At 37.7% G+C, this 26,388-nt stretch overlaps 1 protein-coding gene across 3 annotated transcripts in view; it reads right to left on the bottom strand.

Moving 5' to 3' along the window:
- The window catches only part of PLPP1 (phospholipid phosphatase 1), a 112,439-nt gene that overhangs the window by 62,570 nt on the left and 23,481 nt on the right, over positions 1-26,388 (bottom strand). The window contains exon 2 of one of the 3 annotated variants that reach the window (XM_027863424.1): positions 12,757-12,911. The exons of the other annotated variants lie outside the window; for them this stretch is intronic. Coding sequence (XP_027719225.1) covers positions 12,757-12,911 — 155 coding nt within the window. The remainder of the gene's footprint in view (positions 1-12,756; positions 12,912-26,388) is intronic. 3 annotated transcript variants of the gene reach the window in all.

Genomic DNA, 26,388 nt, shown 5'->3' with positions numbered 1-26,388 from the left:
CATTTGTTCAGAAGTAAGCAGGGAATATAACCTAAGGCAGGTGGGTAGAAGACTAAGCCTGGATTCAGAAAGACCTGAGTTCAAATCTGGCCTCAGGAATTTACAAGTTTAGCTATATGACCTTGGCCAAGTCACTTAACCTGTTTGACTCAGTTTCCTCAACCAAAAAAAGAGGATAATAATAGCACCCACCTCCCATGGTTGTTGTGAAGATCAGATTATTGAAATTATTATTTCAATTGTAAGGCACTTAGCACAGTTCCTGGCACGTTAGGTGCTATATAATGCTACATTATTATTATCATTATTATTTCCAAAATCCCTTTAGCACAGTGCCTGGGACACAGGAAGCACTTAACAAATGTTTATTGAATTGAATTACTTTGAAGTTTCCAGAAAATCATAACCCTTTAGCTTCAGTCCCCTCATCTGTAAAATAAAAATAAATACCTAACTCACAAGACTGCATTAAGGCTCAAATTAAATAATCAATGTCAAGTGCTTTATAACCATAAAGCACTGTAAAAGTCTGACCTACTGTTACACTTCACTTTTTTTAATAGAATCTAGGTATAATTATTATATTCCACTGTAGTTACTGCTAGTAAACTTTTTGCCAGATTGCCTCTGATAATAGTTTCAAGTCTGCTTCAAACAAATCTCTTAGAAGGATCTCATCACCTCAAGCAGACAGTAGCTGAGCACTCACTCCCTCATCCTCCTTCCAAAGTCTTCTTTCCTTTCTGTTCCCTTCTCCTGGATTGGACACAATCTTTCATCCCTACTCAGCACAAGGAAACTCAGAATGCCCTCATGTCCACTCTTGTAATGTGGGAGGATGAGCCCATCTAGGGCTCCTGTGCTGTAGAGCAAACATGGTTACTCACACCCTTTAAATGAGGAGCAAGTTATAGGATCACAGATTTAAAGCTGGAAGGGACCTTAGAGGCCCTTCTACATTTTACAGGTGAGGCTACTACATGACTTGCTCAGGATCACTAGTAAGGGAGAATTTCTACTCAGATTTCCTCTCTTTTACCACCTAGTAACCAACTACAGTCCTTCAACAAAGATGGAAGCCCCAGAGGGTCTACTATCTGCCATACCTGAAGCTTGTCCTCTGAAGCTTTACTTTCTGCCCTGAAACCAGGCTGCCAGACCCTAGGGCACTGCCAGGTGACTTGCCCGTGTACCCTAAGGATCTTTAGGCCTTGCTATGCACCTATATCCTGAGAACTTCCAGGCCTTTCTATCAGAACTGCAGCTTTCCTCTGTGTGGGCTTCTCCAGGTAGAGGACCATCTCCTCCAGTTTGTATCCTCAGAGCTCAGCACAGCACCTGGCACAAAGCAAGCACTTAAAAATTCCGAATGACAAGAAAGCTGGTGCAAATAAGTCCAACCATCAGATTCCTATGTATGAAGTACAAATGAAAGCTGAAAAGTAAAGCCACAACAGGATAGTTAGTGTCATTAAAAAAATGTTTTAAACACAAACAAAACCAAAATGCTCCAAGAAAAATTTCCCTTCCAGGTAGGTAAATGGAGCACTGAGATCAAAAGAATTCTTAAGCACCAAGAAAAGTCCATATAAATCCAGACACCTAAGTATGAAATAGTCCACCACAAATGACACATATTTGAGGTCTTGTTCTTCATCCAACAAAATGCTCTGAATAAAAAATGTTGTCCTTTCTCCTTCCTCAAATTATCTGTGCAAATGTTCTTTGTAAGCACTGCAAAGGCTGTCTTACAGGAAGTAAAAACTTACTGTTTTTCATCAAGTCTTTATATCCCTAGGTCCTAACACAGTGTCTTGAACACAGCAGGCAGTTTTAATACATTCTTATTTAAATTGATGAATGAAGAGGCACTGAATATGTTTGCTGAGTGGACCGAATGAAGATCTTATCCCAGACGCAACAAGGATTAAATCCTCCAAAAAGGGCACCAAACTCCTTACAATGAAATTCCACCCAAAAAATCAGCCTCTCCCAAACTAGTTTTTCTGATCGCTTTAGAATGAGGTACTTCTTTTTTTTTTTTTTTTGAAAAAGGGAAAAATTAACAACCTGGGAAGCCTAAAAAGTAACCAAGGGTCTTTGAAAGCTTTGGGAGATGCTACAAGGGAGACCCAAATTAAACTGTTTCAGGACAGAGTTTCATTTAAATAAGGCAAAACCAATTGAAGACTGGAATACCAACATAACAGAGAAATGAGAGGACTCTTTAAAAAAAATTATGTATAATAAAATGTATACTTTAATTTTGTTACACATCAAAGGCAACATGATAATTTTCACTATGTGAGAAACAGTCATACCTTTGAAATAGATTGTAGAATATTAGCAGTTAAGTTTTAAGACAGAGTTTTAAGAGGTTTTCCCAAAAATTTCCGAGAAAATACTGGTAGATATGTGAATAAAGACATCAAACATTCCCTAATGCCAAGTTTATTAGGGTGTAATATATGAGATTAAACAAGGTCAGCTGAATGTAAGGTTTGGAAGAAACAAACAGCAGTTGACTAGAATTTTAGCAGGATTTCTCTTTCTAAAACTAAATCAGAGTAGAATAAAAGAGATACAAAGTATCTTGCAATATATACAAAAGATGTTTGTATTGCCAAGGCCATTACTTAGACACACTTGAACTGGACTTTCATTCTATTATGTTCACATTCAAAGGACTAATGGGGACTAAGGATGAAAGTTTTGTAAATCTTGTCTATCAAAATGCAAGAGAATCCAGCTGAATGGTGATCAGAGAAGCACTGCCCATTTAATCCCATATTAACAGTAATCTAATAAAGATTTTTTTCTGATGTACATATCCATACACCCGTAATACAAAATTGTCTAAAATACACACACAGGAATCAATACTTTATCACCAAAATTAAGGGTTTTATGACCAAAACTGAGTCATAGGTTGTTATTCTTATTTTATAAAGAAGGGGGAAATTTTTAAAAAATTTCCTTTATCATGTGTAACCTTTGTTTCCTAAGCATTGTTTAAGTGGTTTGGTAAAAATTGTGCTAGTATTTGTTGCTCTGAATCAATTGAGTTTTTGAGGCAGAGAGACTTTAGAAATAATTCAGTTCAAACCTCTCATTTTAAAATTTAAAATTGAGGAAATTAAGGTCCAACAGGGCTAAATGACAACTAATGTCACACAACTAGTTAAGTAAAAGGGCAAGAGCCCAGTCACTTGGCTCTGCGTCCTATGATTTTTTTTCTAACAGTACATTTTTAAATGTTACTTTAATATTTTTTTAAATTTTGAATTCTAAATTTTCTCCCTCCTTCTAGCCCCTCCCCAACATTGAGAAAGCAAGCAACATGATAGCAATTATACATGTGAAATCATGTAAAACATTTACATATCAGCTATGTTGCAAAAAAAAAAAGGGTCAGGTAGATAATATTTTTCATCATGAGTCCTTTGGAACTGTCTTCAATTACTGTATTGATCAGAGTAGCTAAGTCTAACACCCACAGTTGAACTACCAAAACTGATGTAAAAATTGTGACCATTTTATGAATCAATATATTAAATCTTTCCCTGACAACTGGAGGAGAAAAGGAGATGCTTATTCCGGCTTGTTCAGGTTAAAGTTCTGGAGAGGGCCACCAAATGAATGCCTCCACTTTTCCTCCTACTCTATATTCAACTGTGATCTAGCTTCTGATTTCATCATTCAGCTAAAAGTGTTCTGTCCAAGGTTACCAATGATTGCTTAATTGCCAAATCTAATGGTCTTTTCTCAGTCCTCATCCTTCTTTGATCTTCAGCTTGACACTGCTGACCATCCTCTTCTTGATACTCTCTTCTCACTAGGTTTTTGTGACATTGTTGTCTCCTGGTTGTCCACCTATCTGTCTGACTGAATTTCCTCAGGCTCCTTTGCTGGATCTTCATCCAGGTCCTACCTGCTAACTGTAAGTACACACCCCATGCCCCCCAAGAAAATCACTATCCTGGGCCAAATTCTCTTCTCCCTCAATTCAATTTCACTTGGTGATCTTATCAGCTCCCATGGATTCAATTATCTCTAGGTTGATGTTTCTCAGATCTATTTATCCAGCCCTAAACTCTTTTCTAACCTAGAGACTCGTATTTCTAACCCCTATTAGGCATCCATCCCAGAGATATCTTAAATTCAATGTGTTCACAACAGAACTCATTTCCCCACCACTAGCCCCCAAACCCTCTCCTCTTCCTAAATTTCCTATTACTGTAGAGGACACCAACCACCTACCTGTCACCTAGGTTTACCTAGGTATCATCTTCCACTCCTATCTCTCTCCACCATATCCAATCTGATGTGAAGGCCTATCAATTTCACCTTCATCATCTCTCTCACTGTTTTTCCTCACATAAAACACTATCTCCAGACTTTTCAATGGCTGTCTCCCATGCTTGGAATATTCCGCCCCCTGGTTTCCTTGGGTCTCAGCTAAAATCCCACCTTCTGAAGATTTTCCTGGTCCCCCTTCATCTTAATGCCTTCTTGCAGAGATTGACAGTACATAGTTGTTTGTGATGTCTTCTCCATTTAATTGTAAGCTTAATGAGAGGTTGGACAGGTTTCTACCTTTCTTTGTATTTACAGTGTCTAGTACACAGTAGAAGCTTAATAAATACATTTAAGAACTGAATCAATACAATCTTAAAATAAGGACTACTACTACATTAGTTACTATTCTTAAGCAGCCACAAATTCCTCTATGAGTTATACCTGAGGGTAGTCAGTCAAGATAAAAAGCTGAAGAAGTTACAGAGGACAAAGACACATAATGGCCTCTAATATTTTTGCTGACACATTCCTTCAAACTTATTTTTATTATCTTTATTTTTCCAAAACTGAGTTTCTGAAAGATTCATGGTATCAGGTGACACTGGACAACCTACCTTTATGAATATGGATCCATGGCTTGGAAATAAAAACAAATTGGTAATGGTGACCCAGAAAATAAACATTATAACAGAAGCCCTCAGTTGAATATTAGAAGATTAATAATAAGCATTTAGGGAAAGAAAATAATTTGCAGATGATTTCTGATTCCAACTTCAAAGATTGAAATATGACACAAAGTTTAAGAGAGCACAAAAAAGACACATATACGTGGGAAAAAATTTATTAAATACTTTGGGGAACCAAGGCCTGAACGACTTGGGTTTGGAAAGAAAGTCTTTGTTCAAACTAGAATATCCAAAAGGTGAGTGCTATATAGGGAATCAAGACCCTTCCCCAGAGTGATGAGTTACATTTTTAGCCATGCCTTTTAGAGTCTTAAAGCATCCATTTTGTAATAGGAAAAATGTGCACCTGCTGTTTTAGCAACATGGACAAGGTCATGTGTAATAGTTTGGAAGCTCACACCTTTTGTTCTCATAATCTAGAAAGCAACAATCAGGCACATATGCAAAAGGTTAGTAGTTGTGTTGATCATCTAACAAGTCAGCCCCGGCAACAGCTCAGCTATTTTGGCCCCATCACTCCAGACCACCAGTCCAATCCTTTCTTTTTTTCACAGAAAAGGACACCGGTCCTTTTTTGTCTGCCCCAGGGTCAGACAAGCTATAAAACAACTAACCAGTGAATGCCAGTGGTACAATGAGAACCCCAAGTCTTCCAACTCCAAGTCTAATGCTCTTAACACTACTTCACACCAGTTCTCCCAACTTCTAACAGGAAGCAAGTTCAGAGGGGAAAAATAATGCTTTCAGTACCACCATAACGAACATGACATATGCACCCAGAACCACCCAGCCCCTCATTTCCCGGGTATGCCAAAGCTCCAAAAACAGGGACTGGAAATATAGACAGAGAACATAATATTTACAGTGATGTAAATGATTTAGCCACTAAGGGTAAAATTACAAAATGCAAAGCTGATCTCTGGCACCTCGCTTTTGATACCTCTTCCTCCTTATCTTCATGATACCCAAAGTCCTCCAGGAACTCTACCATCCTCTTAAGTATGCTGTGTTCCAAAATTATCTCCCTTTTCCTCCAGAAACAAAAGTCCTATTCTCTCAATAAGGATGTTATCTAGGAAAACAATCTGATTAAAAGTAATTTACAGGGGCAGCTAGGTGGCGCAGTAGATAGAGCACCAGCCCTGAAGTCAGGAGGACCTGAGTTCAAATCCAGCCTCAGATCAAACACTTGACACATACTAGCTGTGTGATCTTGGGCAAGTCACTTAACCCTGATTGCCTCACACACACACAAAAAAGTTATTTACAGTAAGATTCAAATAACTAAGTCTTATGTATCTCAGTCCATCAGTCCTATGTAAGGGAAATTTAAGGAAATGTAAGGGAGCTTCTACATTGTATCTTCCTGAATCCCATCTCCCCACCCCTAGGGACAAAGTGTCAGTCATTTGGCACCCCACTTTTGAGACTGAAGCAACATTTGTGCTTTGTGCTGACTTGTCTCTGTTGAGGGACAGAAAATCAGACATCAAAAGGCAAATTTCTATCCCAAAAATAATAATCACAACATGTCTTCTTTCTGTCTTCTTGTTACTACAGAATCTTGACCTGAAACTGAAAGAATCAGTTTCTTTCTTAAGTCAGTGAAAAATATACTGTAGATACCAAGTATATCCTTTCAAACCCACAGCTCTTCACTTCCTCAGTCTCTGCACCTTCATACAAAGGCTTAAATGTAATGCCATTTAATATATTTAAGAGGAGACTCTGGGGGAAAAAAAAAAGCAAACAGCAACAAGGGAAAAGTTGAGACACAGCGACAGACAAGAAAAGCGCAGGCCTGACCTGAGGGATTTTGCTACAATAAAACATTAAGTGATTTTCCTGTAAATTGGCATGTGAGAGAAGCTATTTGTGGCTCCAAGGGACAGCTGAAAAGCTTCACATATTGCTCCTCCCAGGAGGCTATTTTGGCCATACACTTCCCAATTACTGAATAAGGTAGTAGTCAAAACTTACAGGACACTTTGAGGTGTCTGCCTCACTTAAGTTTTGTCATGGGGGGAAGGGAGTTTGAATTTCTAACTCTATACTCCCTACATAAAGGAGCAGTTCTAAGATGGCATTTTTATGAACTTTTTTATGAGTTTTAGAATTTTTTTTTTTAGAACTTTCTGGGATAAATTTTTTCCCCATTCTCATTTCAAGTTCCTAATTTAAATGTATCTTTACACCAAAACAAGCACAATATTTTAAAGCAGAAAATTTTTTACAAAAATTTTTAACTTCTAAAGGCCCAGTACTAAATCTTAGCAGAAATCTTTACCATTAAAAATTACTTGTAAATTAATCCTTAAATATTCTCATCTAGGCAGCCAGGAAAATTTAAGTGTTATTACCAAAAAAAAAAAATTGATAGTCATGTTCCTTTATCAGGAACACCAGTGTCCAGTGAGTACACCCACATAAATATTTTGTTAATCACAGAACTGAATAATTATAAGACCTGTCCTATGAGAATCAAGTTACATTTTTTCTAGTTATAAGTGGCTACAATAAACATGGCTCACCAAAAGAAAATAACTTATTGATAAAAAGCATTTACATTTTCTGGATTTAAAGTTTCATCAAATTATTTGTGAATTAAAAGGTAATTCCTACAATTTTGATTAACCCCTCTTCTCCTGCTCCTCCTTCCCCAATTCTGCCTTCCAGACAAAATGACAATCAAAATAAGTATATGGAAGACTGAGCAATTATATGCTTGCTCCACAGTCAAGTAATACCATTCCATGGAGTTAATTACACTGATATTCACTCGCCCAAGTAAATACTCATGTTGTAGTAATTTTCAGTGATTTTATACAGCAAGAAGCTTCATCATTGTGGCAGGACACTTCAAACATGTTTTTAGTAACAACCCTCAAGAAAAGCAACACTGTGGGAAGATAACCCAGTTTCTTGAATACATACAGCCTCCTCCACTCATTTTCAAAATACCATTAAGGAGACGGGAAAGCTACCCTACCTCATTTTCACTTTTAAGTTAAGTCAATTGACAATGGAAAATTCTTAAGGTCAAACGAAGGGCAGTGACCAAATTCACCATTTGTCCATGACAGAGAGAGAATATTACAGAGCCAAAATATTCAGAAATTGTCTCAAAAGTTCTGTGGGAATAGGAAAGGGATACATTTTTTTGGTAGAGAAAATTAACATGCTGAACTTATTAGGCTTCCCCCTACAGGATCCAGTTAATTACTGGACAGGAGGCAATATGATACAGTAGAAAAAGTACTGGTTGAAGTCAGAAGACGGATGAGTCCCAACTCTGCCACTTACCAGTGTAACCCTAGAGGTTACATAAACTGAGCCTCGGCTCCCTCAGCTATAACATGGGAACACTACTACTTAAAATACTGAAGTGGTGTGAGGAAAGAATTTTACAAACAATAAAGTGCTAATAAACATGGAAAAAGATTGTTGTCTTTTTTTTTTTGTCCACACCTGATGTACTTTTTACTCAGACAGCACAAAAGAAGGCTATATTTCAAACACTTTAACGTTGTTAAGGAAAAGCAATAAAAGAGACAGCAAATAAAGGCCACTAATTTACGGAGACAGAATTTAGCAAATAAGACAACCAAATCATCTGGTTTCCAGTGAGGCACGCCCCATTTGCCATAGGGTGTAACTAGTTAACCTCATCAGAGGCATTCTATAACATGCCCTAATACTAATAACTTGTTTAACACTAAAGACTCTTTTTAAGCAGTTGATTTCATGAGCAGATGTTTTCCCAATGAGTCAGTTGAAAAAACCATAGCAAAAGGGAAAACCACAGCAGAATTCAGTGAAAACAGCTCATGTGAAACTAAATGAGTTACAATTTTGATTATTAGCAATATATTTCATCACTGAATGATTTTTCCTTCTATATAAATCTGCTTTTAAATGTCATCAAAATACTTAAACCATCTTCACTCATAGTTCCAATACAATCTAAGAAACACCTCCTTACAACCCTGGTCACTCCCTTCTCACACTCCCTTCCCTTGAGTCAAAAGGGTTTGTTAATACCTCTCATAGGAGAAGAGAGTTTCACCCTTCCCACCCCCCTCCATTCACTCTCTACAATGGCCCTGGGCCCTGGGGCAACTTTTGCCTAGAAGCATCACCCAGCCTGCTCAAGGTAAAGAACCTTGGGTAAGTACCCTCTTTTAAGAGATGTTGATTCTCTGTGTAAAGTAATTTGGAAATGCATTTAACAATTTATGTCAAGCAACTTTTCATAATTTGGTTACCGCTAAAATAAATTTGGCTATTGTTGATTATTGTTTTAATGTGAAAACTTGCCAAAAATCTTGTTTGGCTTGTTAAGAATTTGCAAGTATATAGAAATAATCTCTAATGATTGGCTTTTTACACCAGGACAAATTTAAATTTGAGATGTAAATCCTGGAAAAGTTTTTCCTAAGCTATGAAACTTGCTGTTTGAGGTTAAAAGCTCAAGGGATTTTATTTTGAGTTGTCTGATGGATCATAATCCATGGATAATCAATAATCCACCATCTGAGAGAAATGCCACAAGCTACTCAGAGAGAATGTGATACTGGTGGGAAGTCAGCATCAGGAAAAGTTGAGAGGACAATTTCAGTCTCAATCCAAGATGGGATCCTCCTGGCTCAGTTTCCCCATTATGTTCCTTTGATAAGGAATATTACCCACCTGGCTGTGAGGTGGATTTGACACTGCATGGTTGGAAAACTGAATTATCTGGATCCAAACAGAGCTAAAGCTGTTTTATTCTGTCATATTTGGGCCCTAAATCGAGGACCTGCTTTATCCTTTTATAGTAAATTTCTATAATCCTAGCAAGTGGTCAGTAAAAGATTAATGCAAGTGTGTGAGATCTTACTGTTTTGACCTGACTGTGTAGTCATTCAATACCCCCAAACAACTGAAATTAAATCAGAGACATCTTCAGTTTCATTAAAACAGTTCCTGTCAACCTCTTTGGGACCCCCTTGAGACAGGGACAGCTTTACGCCCCTTGCTGGCAAGAAGCAGTTTTAGTAGCCAAGACCTTCATCTCCTACCCTAAAAGAATTTGGGTCCCGTTTGTTTGAGGGGAGAATGATGGGGTTGGGTTCTGGACCCCAGAAAGGAAAAACCCTGGACTTTCCCACATGGCCAAATCTCTGGCTTTCACCTGAGGCTATAATCCCATCACCTGGCCTTTCATTGTGGCTATGAATAAGATACTGTGACCACCCCCTGGAAAACTAAAAGTTTGTCTCTATCTCCTACTATACTTACCTTCCCCTTTAGCATTAAGATAATGTAAGTACAATACTTTATGCAAAAACATCCATATTACAGAGATAATTTTCATTTATGAGGTTAAATTAAAATATATCAAATGAAGATACCTTCTTCAATAACATTTGTAAATAATATATTCATGAAATCTTTTTTTTAGACATTTTAAATGTCACAACAGACTAGGGACTATATACGTCAGGCAATATATTATCGATTTCAGGGGGATCTTATTTAGAATGCTCTGAGAGAAAGAAAGAGAGAGAGAGAGAGAGAAGAGAAAGAACTCAAACTCAAACTATGCTATGAAACAGGAAAGTATTTACTTTCAGTTCTCATGCTGAAAGGATAGTTAATGTCTATATTAGTAGCCCTAATCCTGAACCTCCAAGGACTAAAAACACTGGGCAAGAGGGCACAGAATGGGCTGGCTTAAATGAGCTATAACCTGCACCATCTAATCAACAAGATCACACATCCATTTGAATGCAACACTGAGCCACTACAATATGAAGAAAGAGTGAAATGCCACGAGGTCAATGCTGGGGGAAGGTCACAGCGAGCACCTAGACCCTACACCCTGATAAGGCCTGAGAGGCCCCTCATCAGCCAAGCAGGTTCTTCTCCTCTGCCCCAGCAGCAAAACAGCGAGGTGTCACAGAATGAGTGGGGATGTGGAGTAAGAAGATGTGGGCTTGAATGCTAGGTGTTTCTACCTCTGTAACCTTGGCAAGTAATTTCTCCCTCTTTGTAGGGCAAGTTACCTCACCTGCAAAATGAGACAGTTGGACTAGATGATCTCAAAGGTTACTTTCAGCTCTAAATCTCAGAACAGGCAACAACAAAAAGAGAGGACAGTGATTCTTTGTTCAATCTTCAATGACTTAAATAAAGGAATAAGGTGTTGGATCCTTCATTAAAAGGAGGACAAGTTCCAGTTACTTAACATGATCAAAGGTCAGACCATCCTGCAAACTAGACAGGTGAGGCCTTGGGGGGGGGGGGGGGGGGGGGGACAGTGCGTCTATTTACATTCTCTCCACTGAACAGACTGTGGTGTTATATGCATTCCTCAAATTAAAAGTACTTTCTTCTCAATCCCAGACAACTGTAAGGGTTTTTAGGACAGATGTCAAAATGCAAATAGAAGCACAGAGACATAGAAAACCACTTATTAGCATTATTTTTGTTCTACTGTATTTTTATTTATTTTGCTAAATACTTCCCAATTACATTTTAATCTGGTTTGAGCATAACTCTGGTTCAGGGGGTTGTATTGCTGGGTTTTTTTTCTTTTTAATATACATGTTTAATAATCACATCAAAATTACCTCTTAAAAAATCCTTAAGAAACAAGCAGTAAGTTAAATATTTCCCATGGTTTTGCAGCTTCATTTTGTTAATAGCCATTAATGGAATTCTGTACAGAGATGCACATTAAAAGTTATTAGTCTGTGCAAAAGCATGTACTAAATGTAAACACATTCATGTTTACCTCTAAGAAATTGCACCTTTTATCTTTAAATGGAATTGCCTCCCCCATTTCCTACTCCTCCCTCACCACAACCCCTTAAACCATATTCAGGGGGAGAAGAAGGAGGCTCTTAGAACCTCTGACTTCTACAGTCTGGGAAAGCTTTGCCAAAAATAAATAAATAAGTATAAATATATATATATATATATATATATATATATACACATACACATATATATGTATATGTATATGTATATATGTGTGTGTGTGTGCATGTATGTATAAACACATATTAAACACGAGAGAGAGTACAAAAGGAACTGCATTATAAAGTACCCAATATACAAAAGAATATGCACAATTTAGTAAGGATATAATTAAATTTAATATTTTTGTCTTGTCTTTTGCATAAATGTATGCTCTTATGTCATAATGTGCCTTGCTCCCTGATTGTGTGAACATATAGATAGATAGATATATTCATATTCATTTCTACTGACCATGTTTTCATTATACTGCTGGATTAAGTTATTTTACTGAGTCACTCTCTTGTCAATTATTGTTAGTAAACTATTATAATGGCTTGGTGGTCATGAGGTCAGTGTAAATTTTTTTTTCAATTACATGTTTCCATTACGTAAGTTTATTGAAACCTTAATAAAATATTGGCTTCACAAAAAAAAAAAACAAAAATAAAACATATCAAAAATAAATAATTCTAGTCTCTTGGCTCTGCCACTACCTGTGTTATCTTGAATATGTCTCTACCAGACCTCTCCATTTCTTTAAATTTCAGAGGAGAAAATTTGGATGAGATGATTCTGAAGGCCCCTTTCTAATTCTAACATCCTATAGATCCTTAATTGGCTCCCTGTTGACAGATTAAATTGTGAGAGTGGGTATTCTCCTCAACCAATTGCTCTATGGACTTAGACCCCATCCCAAATCCGTAATACCTCCTCCACCACCACCATGTCAGCATCCCCACCACTACCTATAGAGTTAGTTACTTACAGAAAAAATAGGCAGAGTGAACCCCACTGCGTAGAGGAGAGGGGATGGGACGGTACTGTCATGGTACGGATACTTGATGCTGTTGTCACTACAGAAAAAGCCTCTTTGATATGGCTTTATTTTGGCCAAGTTTAGAACAATCAAGGGCAAGGCAGCTGTGGGGGAAGGGAAAAAAAAGACACACATGGTTAAATTCAATTCTCTTCAAAGGCACACTTCATCAGGAAGAGATCAGTATTTATTTGAATGCAAACCTTGGCCCTTTTGCCCTTTTCTGAGAAAGAGGTATCAGTCCACAACACCAAAGGCAGTCAGCATTCTCTGATCAGCAGCTTGTCCTCTATATCATCCTTGCCCTCCCAATCTCACAGGAAAGAATTCTCTTAAATTCTCCACATACTTAAGGTCTAATCATAAAGTAAGTCCACTGCAGGGAAGAGCAGAATTGGTACAATAGGAAGTTAAGCTAAGAAAAACTTGTCATGGAAGCCTTTTGTACCTTATTCGAGGCTCCATGAGTAGAATGAACTACCCTTCCACCAATCCCACCCCTTCCATTTCTGTTCGTGAAAAAAAAAAAAAAAAACTTTTTAAAGTTGAAGAGGGGGAAGGGAAGGAGCACCAAAGGAGCAAAGCTCATAATGAATCACAGCAAAGCAATATGAATCTACCTGTCTCCAGAGGACCTAGGATGATGTTATCCACCATATGACAGAAAGGCAAGTATGGATTTTTGGACATGGCCAGCGAGTGGACCACATTTTGCTAGACTATGCATGTTTATTACAAGGGTTTTTTTCCCCTTTCTTTAACTCTGTTAATGAGGAGTGAAGAGGAGGAGAAATAGTGATGTAAAAAAGGGTTCTACTGTAACACTTGTAGGAGACAACAGATGAAGTTAAGGACAAAGTAACAAACAGGATAGTTTTCAAACTTCTGCTGTGCATGCGGAAATGCCTTTTTTAGGTGTTGAAGTTCAGCATGAGAAAATTTTTTAAGAAAAAGAAACCAAGCAACTTGTTTTCCAAAATTAATTAATGTATCTTTTGGAATAACCCATGTAAAGATCAACTATTAGCACAGATAAGAGGCATATTTTTAAATAAAAAAAAATGTTCAAATATTAAGACCCCACTACCTATTCAGACAGCTGGTCTATTAGGCAGCTGGTGACAAGTGGTTAGTGGTTGGTGCTGGGCACAGAGTCAGGAAGACCTGAGTTCAGATTCAGCCTTAAACACTTAAGAGCTGTGCAACTCCGGGCAAGTCACTTCACCTCTGCCACAGTTTCCTCAGCTGTAAAATGGGGATAATTACAGTACCTACCTCTCCAGTTTGCTGTAAGAATAAGAATGAGATAATAATTTGACTACTGGGTTATGTGAGCAACAAGATAAAAGATTAGACATTTACCCCAATTCCCCAAAACCTCTCAAACCTCTTCAAAACAGAAATAACACATCAAAAATAAAAATCAATTTCCACCTTATCCATCCAGAACACAGAAGGTTTAAAAAACAAAAAGTGTTTCTCACTGACCCTAAGATTACTCAGTACCCCTTCCCCACCTCCCACACTATGGTTATCGAGGCCACACTAACAGGCCCAAGAACCCCACACAGGTTTACATCAAAACGAATCTCCACACTCTTTCCAGTGCCATCACACTACAGCCTTGACAGTTAGCCTGGCCACAGCCCCTCAGGAGCAAAAGCCTACCAGGAGCTGCAACCCAGAAGCACCAGTGCTGCAACAGTGCCAGGGAAATGGGGGTGAGGAGGTGAGGGTTAAGGGAAGGGTTGGGGGAGGGGGAAGGCCCGCTGTATAGCAATTTAGCACTCCACCAAGCCTGAGGGAAAAAAACACACCATCCAGTTGGGGCCAGTTCTAACCACTCAAAAGTCATTTCGGGCATAGACCTAAGTGGATGAGTAATGAACTGATCATTGTGGGAGGAGGCTGGGACACTTTAAGAATTCAGTCTCCAAGGAAACCAGAGATGAGGGAGTCAGGAAGTGAGTGACAAGGAAAATAAGGGAGAAAATTATTCAAAGTACCAAAGATTTCATGAAGATGAAAACTCAATGACCTTGAATATAAACAGATAAATCAACAAGCAAAATAGTAACCACAGATAAATGGTCAAAGGATACGATATATTTTTGTAGTGGCAAAGAATTGGAAATTGAGGGGATGCCCATCAGTTGGGGCTAGTTGTGGTATATGAATGTAATGGAATAATACTGAAATGATGAGGGGCAGCTAGGTGGCGAAGTGGATAGACCAGTGGCCCTGGAGTCAGGAGGACCTAAGTTCAAATCCAGCCTCAGACACTTGACACTTACTAGCTGTGTGACCTTCGGCAAATCACTTAACCCCATTACCTACCAAAAAAAAAAAAAAGAAAGAAAGGAATGATGAGAAGGTGGACTTCAGAAAAACCTGGAAACTTACATGAACTAAAGCTGAGTGAAGTGAGCAGAACCAGAAGACCATTGTACACAGTAACAGCCACATTGTGTGATGACTAACTTTGACAGACTTATTATAGACTTGGACTTCTTAGCAATGCAAAGATCTAAGACAACTCCAAAAGACTCATAATGGAAAATGCTATCCATATCCAGAAAAAGAACTATGGAGTCTGAATGCAGATCAAACCATATTTGCTCTTTTTCTTTTTTTGGTTTCTTTTTTCTTGTGGTTCCTCCCATTGGTTCTAATTCTTCTTTAGAACATGACTAATATGAAAATAGGTCTAATATGAAGGTATATGTGGAGCCTACATCAAATTGCATGCCCTCTCAGTGAGAGGGGAGGGGCAGATGGGAAGAAAACTTGAAACCTTATGGAAGTGAATATTGAAAACTAAAATAAATTTAATTAAAAAAGAAAAACCTAAGGCATAAATACTGCAAAATAAAGGAAAATGATCTAATACTTGATGAGACAAAGGATCTTTTAGAATTTGAGAATACAGAATCTGCTATTCCTGAGTGATTTAAGCAAAATGAGAATTATAAGAGAAGAATTTATGTCCTGCACAGTAAAAATAATAAACAGAAAAGAAGAATTTGAATTTGCAATGGCAAAAGCCTCACCAAAGAAATAAGAGCACAGAAGGACAACCTAGGATAATAGAAGCAAAAAACAATAGCATTAAACAAAAATATGCTCACTATGCAAGCAAAACATGCCCAACTCAGAGATAGGATGCACAGGCAAAATCTAAGGATCATGGTTCTCCCAGAAGAATACTACAGGGCAAAAAACCTTAACACTATAATGAAGAAAATAGAAAAGAACTAACCAGAACTTCTGAACATTGAAAATGAAATTCCAATTGAAAAGAATTCAGAGTGCCTCCCCCGCCCCCAGAAAAAGACACAACAGTTAAATTTAACAATTTAATTTGGAAACAAGTTCTACAGGACATCAGGGGATCTTCAACTATAAAAGAATAGACATTTGAATAACATAGGACTATTGCATCCAAGGAAGGAATGGAATGTGTTCCAAAGAGCAAACAAAAGGGCCTCAGTATACAGCTCCCAGATTTATCATGCAATTCTGAGCTTAACCACACAGGACAAAAGATGGACATTCAAAAATAAAGTCTGAAATATTTTTGTAAAGAAAAGCAGAACTGAAGAGATTATTTGCCTCCCAAATCACAAAAATGCAAAAGCAGTAAATGAATATAGCAGGCAAGGACAATAATAGCAGCAGAGTGACCACAGAGAGACCAATTAGAGATTATTTCTAAATGTACACAAGCAGATGGGGCAAAGGCAGAAATCTGGTAGAGGTAATAGTGAAGGGGCAAACTGGGGGTACTTTGGATAGAAAATGGCCACAGTCTGCCTACAAGGGAAAAGTACATGAAAGGAAGAGGGGAGCAGGGTGATAGGAGTGATGTGCTGAAGTCAAGTAGAAGCTAGCAATAAGGAGAAAGTGACCTCTGTAAACTCACAGAAAAACCTACAAGGGAGGGGGTGATGGGGGGAGGGGGAGAAGCTTCCACTGATGATCAATGCTCCTATGAGTGAAGAGAGGTGGTCAGAGTCAGAACCCTGGGAGCAACTGGCACCTGGAGGAGTGGGAGAGCATAGAAACAGGGAGATTTCCAGACAAAAATGTCAACAAGAGATGGCATAGATCAGTGGTGAGCTGCATAATGAAGGACACAGTAAAGGGCATAAATGGCATTGTTTTTTAAGTGAAGCATAATGGAAAAGAGAAATCTTTGGACAAAGGCCTACAAGGCAGTCGCAGAAAAGGAAGAGGGGAAAGCCCAGAATGGATACCTTGGAAGTTATGACTGCAGAAAAACTACAGAGAAAAAGAAAAAGACTAGATAGATATAAGGGTCAAGGAATGAGGACCTAGAGTGAACAGAAAGAGAAGACAGAGAGTGAGTGAGAGAAAAGGGAAAGGGGGCACACACACACAAAAAGAAAGAACAGGACCAGCTTTTGGGTAGTAAAAGAAGGCGGACTATCCAATGAGAAGAGGGGATCAGAGGTAGGGGGAAGAGAGCCAGTGAGAACAGGGCCACCTCAAAAAAAGATTAAAGTAACTGCAGGACTATGTTTACAGCAGAAGAGGGAACTGGAAACTGAAAAGATTCTGTACAGACAATATTAATGCACCTAGGATAAGCAGAAAAGTGGTCAAATGGTGGGGAGGGTGTTTCCAATTTCTGATAAGGTTTTGGTCTCCAAGATGTTTAAACAATAAATTTACATATGACTCATAGCCATTAGATCAAAGTAAATATAACAAAATGATAAAGATTAAGTGGTACTTAAACAAAGAAATATAAAAAGACACCCCCCAACATACCTCACCTTCATGGAGGTTATTCAATGTACATTTTGGGACATTTTTAACATGTGCTTTTTTTCTTCCTCTCCCAAAAAATACTATTTGTCATATGGGATGGCTCTCTAGGAGGGGGACGAATATACCAAATATTATGGCAATATAAGAAACAAAGACTATTCAGAAATACAAATCTAAGACTTTTAAAGAAGACAGATAACATTTGGGCATATTACTGTTATCTGCGACACATCTGTTTGTTACTATGCTTCTGCTGGTTTTGCAAACCCAGTCTAGAATATGCAGTAACATTTCAACTCGGTTCCAAAAAGTTTTTCAGGACAAGACTGTGGCACCTAAGACAGTTTGGAAGATAGGGTACATTCTTATTAGACACTTAATGGGAAGGACTAATTTCAGAAATGACAGGTAAAAATCATATATAAAACAGAAAGAAAAGACCAACATAGACTAGGGTAGTCAGTGGAGACTCCCAGGAAGAAACCGGAACTAGGCTGGACCACAAAGGATAAGTAAAGTAGGCAGAACAAAAAAATGTGCAGAAAAGGGACTACCACATCTGGGTGACAGCATAAGCTAAGGCACAGGGGGTATGGGCATACAGCACATTCCGCAAACATAAAGGAGGTTCTCCTGGCTAGAGCCAAGGTTCTAAATATATAATAGAAGCAGGAGATATTGTTGTATGGGTAAGTCAAGGTTAGGATCAGATTTTAGGTCCTGAAATTGGATCTGGAAATTTTGACCTTTGTCCTTTAGGAATGGGGAATGCAAAGAATTTTAAGTTAAAGAAGGCTATGAACACAGTGGCAGTGACAGACAAGATAGTATACAACAGGTTAATACATCATGGAAATTTTGTAGACCTATTAGGGAAGCATTCTTCCCAGCAAAAGGGAGTCTCATTCTTTTTACAATGGAAACAGAAGGATGAATTGCATCTTATTTATAATAGTGATCAGCTCAATGTAATGGTCCCAACACAACTCTCATATGAAAGAGGGTCAGAATTTAGAAGATGAAAAGGACTATTCAGGTAAACAGTCTTCCTGAAACACTGTCAATGAGAACCTTACAAATAATCCCTCATCCGACCTTGATGTGAAGATTCTTCCCAATCACTTCACCATATCCATTAGAAAGAAAACAGAGGCATCTAAAATTGTTCCGCCATACCTCAATCTTGGTGCCTACTTTGTACGTGTTCAGAGATGACACCGCTGTAAGAGAGTTGTGCTCTCAGATCTCATTCTTAAGGCTTTGTATCAAATATCGAAGAGTATCTCGAGAATCCATAAGCATCGACATGGTGACTAACATAGAATATAATCTCTAGGGCACACAGCCCATTAATGAAAGGAAAACTGTCTCATATCCTTATTTTCTCTTGCAGAAGAAGGTTGTTCTTCATGGAGCTACATAAACAGGTAATGGATCAGTATTTTGTTTTGTTTTGTTTTCCCCAGCCACATCAAAATTCTAAGTATGGAATTCCCAGCAAAGACACAGATCACAACCGTCTCTGTCTATGTCTTGGTAGGTATGTACTATGAGGTTACTGTCAATGAAAACCCCTCCTTAAATATTAAGGCAGCCTAGAATTTTTTAAACCAACAACACTTATTTCCAGCTTATGAATGTAATTTCAAGACAAAGGATACAAACTTTTTAAAAGAATATAAAACTATTAACAACCACATGAAATACAGCTCGAAATCATTAATAAGAGGGAGGCAAATTAAAACAACTCTGAGATTTGCCCAAAAAAAGTGGCAAAGATTTTAAAAAACAGAACTAGTCCATGATGGAGAGGCTATGAGAATACAGGCTAGTATACTAATACAATGTTGGTGCAGCTGTGAACTGGTCCAACCATTTTGGAAAGTAATTTGGAATTATGCCAAGAAAGTGAAATATCCATATCCTTGATTTGAAGATCCCATTACTGGGCATGTGAATGTACGTACATGTATGTACGTGTGTGTATGTATCATACATGTGTTTATACACACACATATCCCAAACAGTTCAATGACTGAAAAGCTCCATGTATAACAATATGTATAGCAGCAATTTTCTAGAAGCAAAGAACTGGATAAAAAGTACATTCTCACCAATTGGGGAATGATTAAAGTAATATTACCATGAAGAGGAAATAAAGAAATAGAAATAAGTATACAGAAACTATGAATATGAACAGAAAAAAAAGCACATGAAGACATATGAGCTGGTACAAAGTGAAGCACGCAGAACCAAGAAAACAATATCACACAATTAACTTTCATAATATACGTGGTAAAGGACCACAAGAACAAAAAACAAAAACTAAATACTGCAAAAATACAATAACCAAACTCAACCCCCAAAAAAGGCATATGAAAAGGTGAATTTCCCCATTTTTTTGCAGAGATGGAGAACTATGAATAGGAAACATAGCCTATTTTGTCAGACCTTTTTTGATGTGTTGGTTAGTTTTAGCTAAACTGACTTTTCCCCCCACTTTTTGCTCTTTTGTTATGAGACTGCCTTCTGAGAGGGATACTGTAAAGTAGAAGTGACATAAAAACAAAAGGTTCATGATGTGTCCCTCCCCCTGGAATTGTAATACCTTGTCCCCTTCTCCCTGCAAATCCTACCCAAACTTAGCTCAACTGCCTCCTCTGAGAAGTCATCCCTGTGCATTTGTAGCCCTGGCCTTTCTTCCCCCCACCCTCCCAAAGTACTTAGCCTGTAACTATTGTATTTGCTAAGAAGGTAATTCTGTCATTCCCCTCTACTATATTGTAAGGTCCTGTGAGGATAGGAGATGAATATTACCTAAACTTTCTATCTCCCCCAGTACTTAGCACAGTAGGCATTTAATAAATGTTTATTGAATTTTACTCAAACCTATTTCTAAAAATATGAACATACCTAAGAAAGAGGAATGTGTTTCCCAGTTTTCATTTAAAGTTATGCCATGCCTGTTTGTGGCTAGTCAACACATTCTCCCTAGATCAAACTCAAAATAGAACCAAATCCAAGATATTGACTAGAAAACCACAAATCAGTATTATCTATGTTGAATTATATTTTTAATTTCATTAAATATTTCCTAATTTCATTTCAATCTCAATCTGAAGGAGTTTCAGGCTCAGTGTTTTGGCAATTATGCTCTAGACCCCTTATCTTCAAAAGTTTTAGGTAGCAAGAGGACGAAATTCTAAGCCTCTCTTAAATTGACCAATATTTTGAATTTTGTAACAAAATTAGGAACAAACATGTTTTGACCAAATCAACCCAACAAGGCATTCTCCTTTAGGGAAGAGGTGAAATGGCCCCCACCATGGTGTCTTGTACAGGATAAATACTGTGCTAAAATAGTCATAGACAGAGATGACTGCCTTCTGAACCAAACCAGACCCAACTTCTTTCTTGTAATTATACCCTCATGTTGGTGTACTGCATTAGGACAATAGTCCCTGAAGTCCACTTGTCCTTCCTCATTCATTACATACAATTAACCAACATTGATGAGCACAGTTAACAGCTAGAGGAGTCTCAATGCCCCTATCACAGTATTATTTCCTAAGAATCTATTCTATGTCATCTAAAAATACCACCAGAAATGCAGAAAAGAATGTTTTGAACCATAACAACAAGGAACAGCATGATCTTTAAGAATGGATAATTTCAGGGCAGCTAGGCGGCACAGTGGATAAAGCACCAGCTCTATAGAGAATATGAATACAAAATTAGCCTCAGACAATTACTAGTTGTGTGACCCTAGGCAAGTCACTTAACTCCAATTGCCTCCCCTTGCCCCCCCAAAAAATAAATGCTATTTACTCTCCTTTTCCTTTGTTGTTTTATTTTATTGCTTCTTTCTCGTGGTTCCTCCCATTAATTCTAATTGTTCTGTACATCATGACTAATGGGAAAATATATCACATTGCACGCTGTCTTGGGGAGGAGGGAGAGGGAAAATATTTTAAACTCAATCTTATGGAAGTGAATGTTGAAAACTAAAAATAAATTAATTATAAAAAAAAAAGTCTTGGTCTGAGACAAAAAAAAAAAGAAACAAAGAAAGAATAAAAATGGGCTAATTTCCTAAGCATACCTGATGGGATCTCATTTCAACAATTGGAGTGCTTCTTCTTTCCTCATGGCTGCTGAAAACTTGGATCACGTTTTTAGTGTTCATAACACATGACATAGATTTTCTGGGTGAGTATAAGGTCCTTGAAAAGACAGGCTGCTTAAAGTGCACATTTGATTCCCAGGAGTGGTGGTAGTGGTGGTGTACAGTAGTTTCAGACTCTTCACAACGTCATGGACCATAGCACAGCAGGCCCTTCTATCCTCCACTATCTCCCAAAATCTATTCAAGCTCATATTCATTCATCTATCCATCTCATCCTCTGCCTTCCCCTTCGTCTTTTGCCTTCAATCTTTCCCAACATCAGGGTCTTTTCCAATAAGACTTGTGTTTTTACTATGTGGCCGAAATTCTTAAGCTTCAGCTTCAGTATTTGTCCTTTCAGTGAACAGTCTGAAATAATTTCTTTCAGTATTGACTGACTTGATCCACCTTGCTGTCCAAAGGGCTCAAAAGTCTTCTCCAGAACCATCATTTGAAAGTGTTGATTCTGCAGCACTCAGCTTTCCTTATAGTCCAACTCTCTCAGCCATACTATTACTACTGGAAAAACCCTAGCTTTCACTATATGGACCTTTGTTGGCAAGGTGATGTCTCGGCTTCTTACTATGCTGTCCAGATTTGCCATAGCTTTCCTTTTAAAGAACAAGTGTCTTTTAATTTTATGGCTGCAGTCACCATTTGCAGTGATCTGAGCCCAAGAACATAAAATCTGACACTGAGTCCATTTCCTCTCCCTTTATTTGCCAGGAAGTGATGAGATCAGTTGCCATGATCTTATTTTTTTGTTTTTTAAATTAAGCTTCAAACCAGCTTTTATGCTCTCTTGGCTTGAAGCCAAACATTTGAAAAAAAAAAAAAAGCTAAGCTCACTTAAGCTCATTTTTTATTCACAGTTTATTCCAAAGTATAATGTAAAACAAAAAGCAACAGTAAAAACCATCCATCAGGGTCACCAGTTTATAGTAGGGGATGAAGCACAAAGCAACAACAACTACCTCTACTTCAATGACCATAATTTTAGGAATTTAAAAATCTCTCCTTACTCTCTTTCATTAAATAAAGCCACACAGGAAGATCAGTCTAGCTGGGTGGTTCCTTTTAATTAGACGAAATGTAAAAGGATATTACTTTGGCTAACTTCAGATTTTCTTTGCAAAAAAATAATAATCTCTAACTTAACTATATATTAACACAACTCTGCTTTCCTCTGGCAGGAAACAGGGTCAAGTGATTAGGACTTTAAAAATCTGAGGGCTAAGACTAAAGAAATCAGAGTAATATGAAGATACAGTGGGGCTTTGTTTTGATGAGAAACTTTTTAAGGAATTAACATAAACCAAAAAACATTGAGGTTGAGTTCTCTCACTCCACTTCCTACTGTTTCATCAATGTGCCAAGTTCAGGGAATAATTAGGACATGGGATCATAGATCTAGTGTTGGAAGGGTCCTTCAGGAGACAGACAGACCAACCCCTTCATTTTACTGATGAAGAAACTGAGATGAGATCTGTTGGAATCAGTTTACAGAATCTATGAAAATGAACAGGCAGGGATAAAGGAAGTCAGGACAACTGAGTCCTAATCACCTATGTGTCCATTAAGCCTCAGTTTCTAAGAACTCTTATGATAAAGGCATAATAGAATTTCTAAACCAGAAAGAAAGAAGTAATTCCAACAATCTAACTTTTCATGAGAAAACCAAGGTCCTTACATATAAGGATGGAGGAAGGGGGAGGGTTAAGTGTGTTTGGGTTTATTTGAGAGGTTTGGGGTCTTTTTTTTTATATACCTGATAACATATCTAAGCAATAGCAACATCTACTTAAATGTACACTTAAGGCTAACACCAAATCCATACTTACTTTTGTGAAATTTGACTCATGCAACCCATTCATTTAGTCTTTTTTTTTTTTTTTTTAAGCAGCCTGGGTTACTTTTAGCAAACATTTTTCAGTTCTTTAATACCATAATGTGTTACCTGGGCAGTTTTTAGAAGGTGCCATTCATTCTGCACATAATGAAGGTTCTTTATTTGGTGTCCAATTCAGTTGGACAAAGTACATCTTTGGGGGGAAAAAACACATGTAATATTTTTCTTGCTTTCTTTGGAAACAGGTGTTACATATTCCTTCCAGAAGCACATGAAAATTCTCCTACTAATCACTAGTTACGTGTTTATTTCTGAACAGAAATGGTTTTTTCCCCTTTTTCAAACAAGGTCATCAGATGGTTAAAAAGTAAAGAAACCCACTCAAAGCTTACAGAAAAGGAAAAGAAAAATTGCCAGCAAATTTGCCTATGATTGTTTCTGCTGTGTTCACTCCAGATCAAAGACATAGATTATTGCCCTCTGAATCAAACCATACTCAATTCTTGTATACAGTCATACCCTTATACTCAAAAGGTGAAAATTCATTTTGCAACTTCATCTTAAATACTGTTTGTGTTTTAAAGATTCAGTGCCTTGAGAGAATCTTTAGGAAGGATTTCCTGCCCCACCCCCCAATCTGGGTCTATTAATTTTGGTAGATATATATGAATTGATTTTTCTTTTCAATGAGCATAAATTAAGGGGATATTTCAATTACACCTTTTAAATCCAAATTGCTATATTATCAAACTTTCTGTAAATAGTAATTGGACTCTTATTACAAAGGAAACATGATAGAGACTTCATAAAAAATCTCAACCCCAAATACTATATTTATGGATCCACAAACACACCCTTTTTCGAATGACAAAAAGTAAAGCTATTAAGAGATTCAAAGGCTCCTTCAAACCACCAAGCTATGGCTGAGTATCTCTAACGATTAAGAAAAAAATTTTTTTGGTGAGAAATTCTCTCTTAAGGTGTCTCAGGGTAAGCAAGAATTCAAATTCACAGGCTTTGCACTTTCACCTCTAGCAAAACTACAGAGGAGAAAATTATAGACTCATGATTCCACAATCAATTCTCTGGCCACTGTCCATGGTTCTTTTAATCTTAATAGAACTTAAGTTATGAATACTTTCAAGCAGTACTAACTAAAATCTTGAACATTTATGAAAATATCAGGTCAATATGATTATGTTTTTAATTAAGAGAAACAAAACAGAAAATAATCAGAAATTCAAAAATCATGACACGCCCTCTGATAACAAGAAGAGGGGGAAAAAATTTCATATTTTTAAGGTATAATGCCTGTGCACACAAAGTTCCTTCCACCTCAGCACCAGCACAGAGTTTAGTGTTCAAAACTTCTTTGAACCTTTATGTCCTCACCCAGACACTTGTAGGAGGACTTAATGGCAAAAGAGAAAACACCACATCTCCCTGTAATGTCTTGCCAACCAACATACCAGGTGTGCTGGGGACCAGCAAAGCGGCTGACCTGACTACAGAGGATTATGGGAAATAAAGTTGGATAAATTGATGCAATCTGATAACTGGAAAGCTTTGTCCAGGACAAGGAGCATAAGGGCAATTTATGCAATTTCAGAAACAATCCACACATTTCTAATGTTGCTACTACTTTCAGGGCAGGGAAATGACATAATGAAAGCTGTGTTTCTGAACAATGACTATGGTGGGTTGGTGCCTCAGGTTGTTTTGCTTAATTCTTTTCCATTGTTACAAAGTCACCAATAAAACATTTTTTTTTTAGGCAATTGGGGTTAAGTGACTTGCCCAGGGTCACACAGCTAGTAAATGTCAAGTGTTTGGTCTGAGGCCAGATTTGAACTGAGGTCCTCTCGACTTCAGGGCCGGTGCTCTATACACTGCACCACCTAGCTGCCCCTAAAACATTTTCTTAAAAGAAAATGAACATTACTGGATGAAGGCAGCAGAACAGATAAAAGATGAAAGGCTAAAGCTGAAGTCATACATTTGAGAGTCGTCTGCAAAGAGGTGAGAGGTGAAACCATCTAGGTCAAATTAGTTCTCGGGACACAGAAAAAGTGAGGGCCAAGGACTAAGTTTTTAGAGAAACACCCACACCCTAGCCACTAGCTTCAAAATCGTCTCTTTGGCTGTACAGTCATACTATAAAAAGTGCTAAGTTTTTATTCTGTTTTTAAGTGGTAACAAAAGACGGAAAAGAACCCGTCTGGATATAAGATAAGTGGGGTTTACTAAAGAAGATGTTCCCTACGTTTTGTGGTTTTAACTGAGAATTACCTTCCAAAGTCTTGAGTGTCTTAAAACAGTTTGTCAGACACTTAAAATAAATCACTATATATTTTAAATACAGCTTTAAAAAGCCAAACCTGGAAGGGCAAGTTATTTTTGCTGTCATCTCCCCAGATTTCTGCACAAGACAAGATACAACTAATCCTGTTTCTTTACAGACTAATTGTTTTTTATCAAAAAACAATCTCCTGTGTCTCCTCCCTGAGAAAGAGTATATTAAAGCCACTCCAACTGACTACAGACTACATTAATTCCTCCCACCCTTTGTGGAAACAGCTGCTCCCTTGCCTTTCCAATCAGGCAGACACATGCAGTAGCAAATTTTCCAGGCTGGTTTCTTTAGGCAAAATGCATCACATAGAGGTGAGAGGGATTGTACTGTATGAGGGTTAGTTAGTGCTTTGAACTCCTCTGGCCACCTGTGAAGAACTCTTTAGCTTACTACAGCAGCAGCACAGCAGTGAAGTTTTGA

The sequence above is a fragment of the Vombatus ursinus genome, unplaced genomic scaffold, assembly GCF_900497805.2.
Source record: "Vombatus ursinus unplaced genomic scaffold, bare-nosed wombat genome assembly UNPS02014772.1, whole genome shotgun sequence".
NCBI classification, from domain to species: domain Eukaryota; kingdom Metazoa; phylum Chordata; class Mammalia; order Diprotodontia; family Vombatidae; genus Vombatus; species Vombatus ursinus.
The sequence above is the reverse complement of the archived record's forward strand: the minus strand, read 5'-3'. Positions and strand labels throughout refer to the sequence as shown.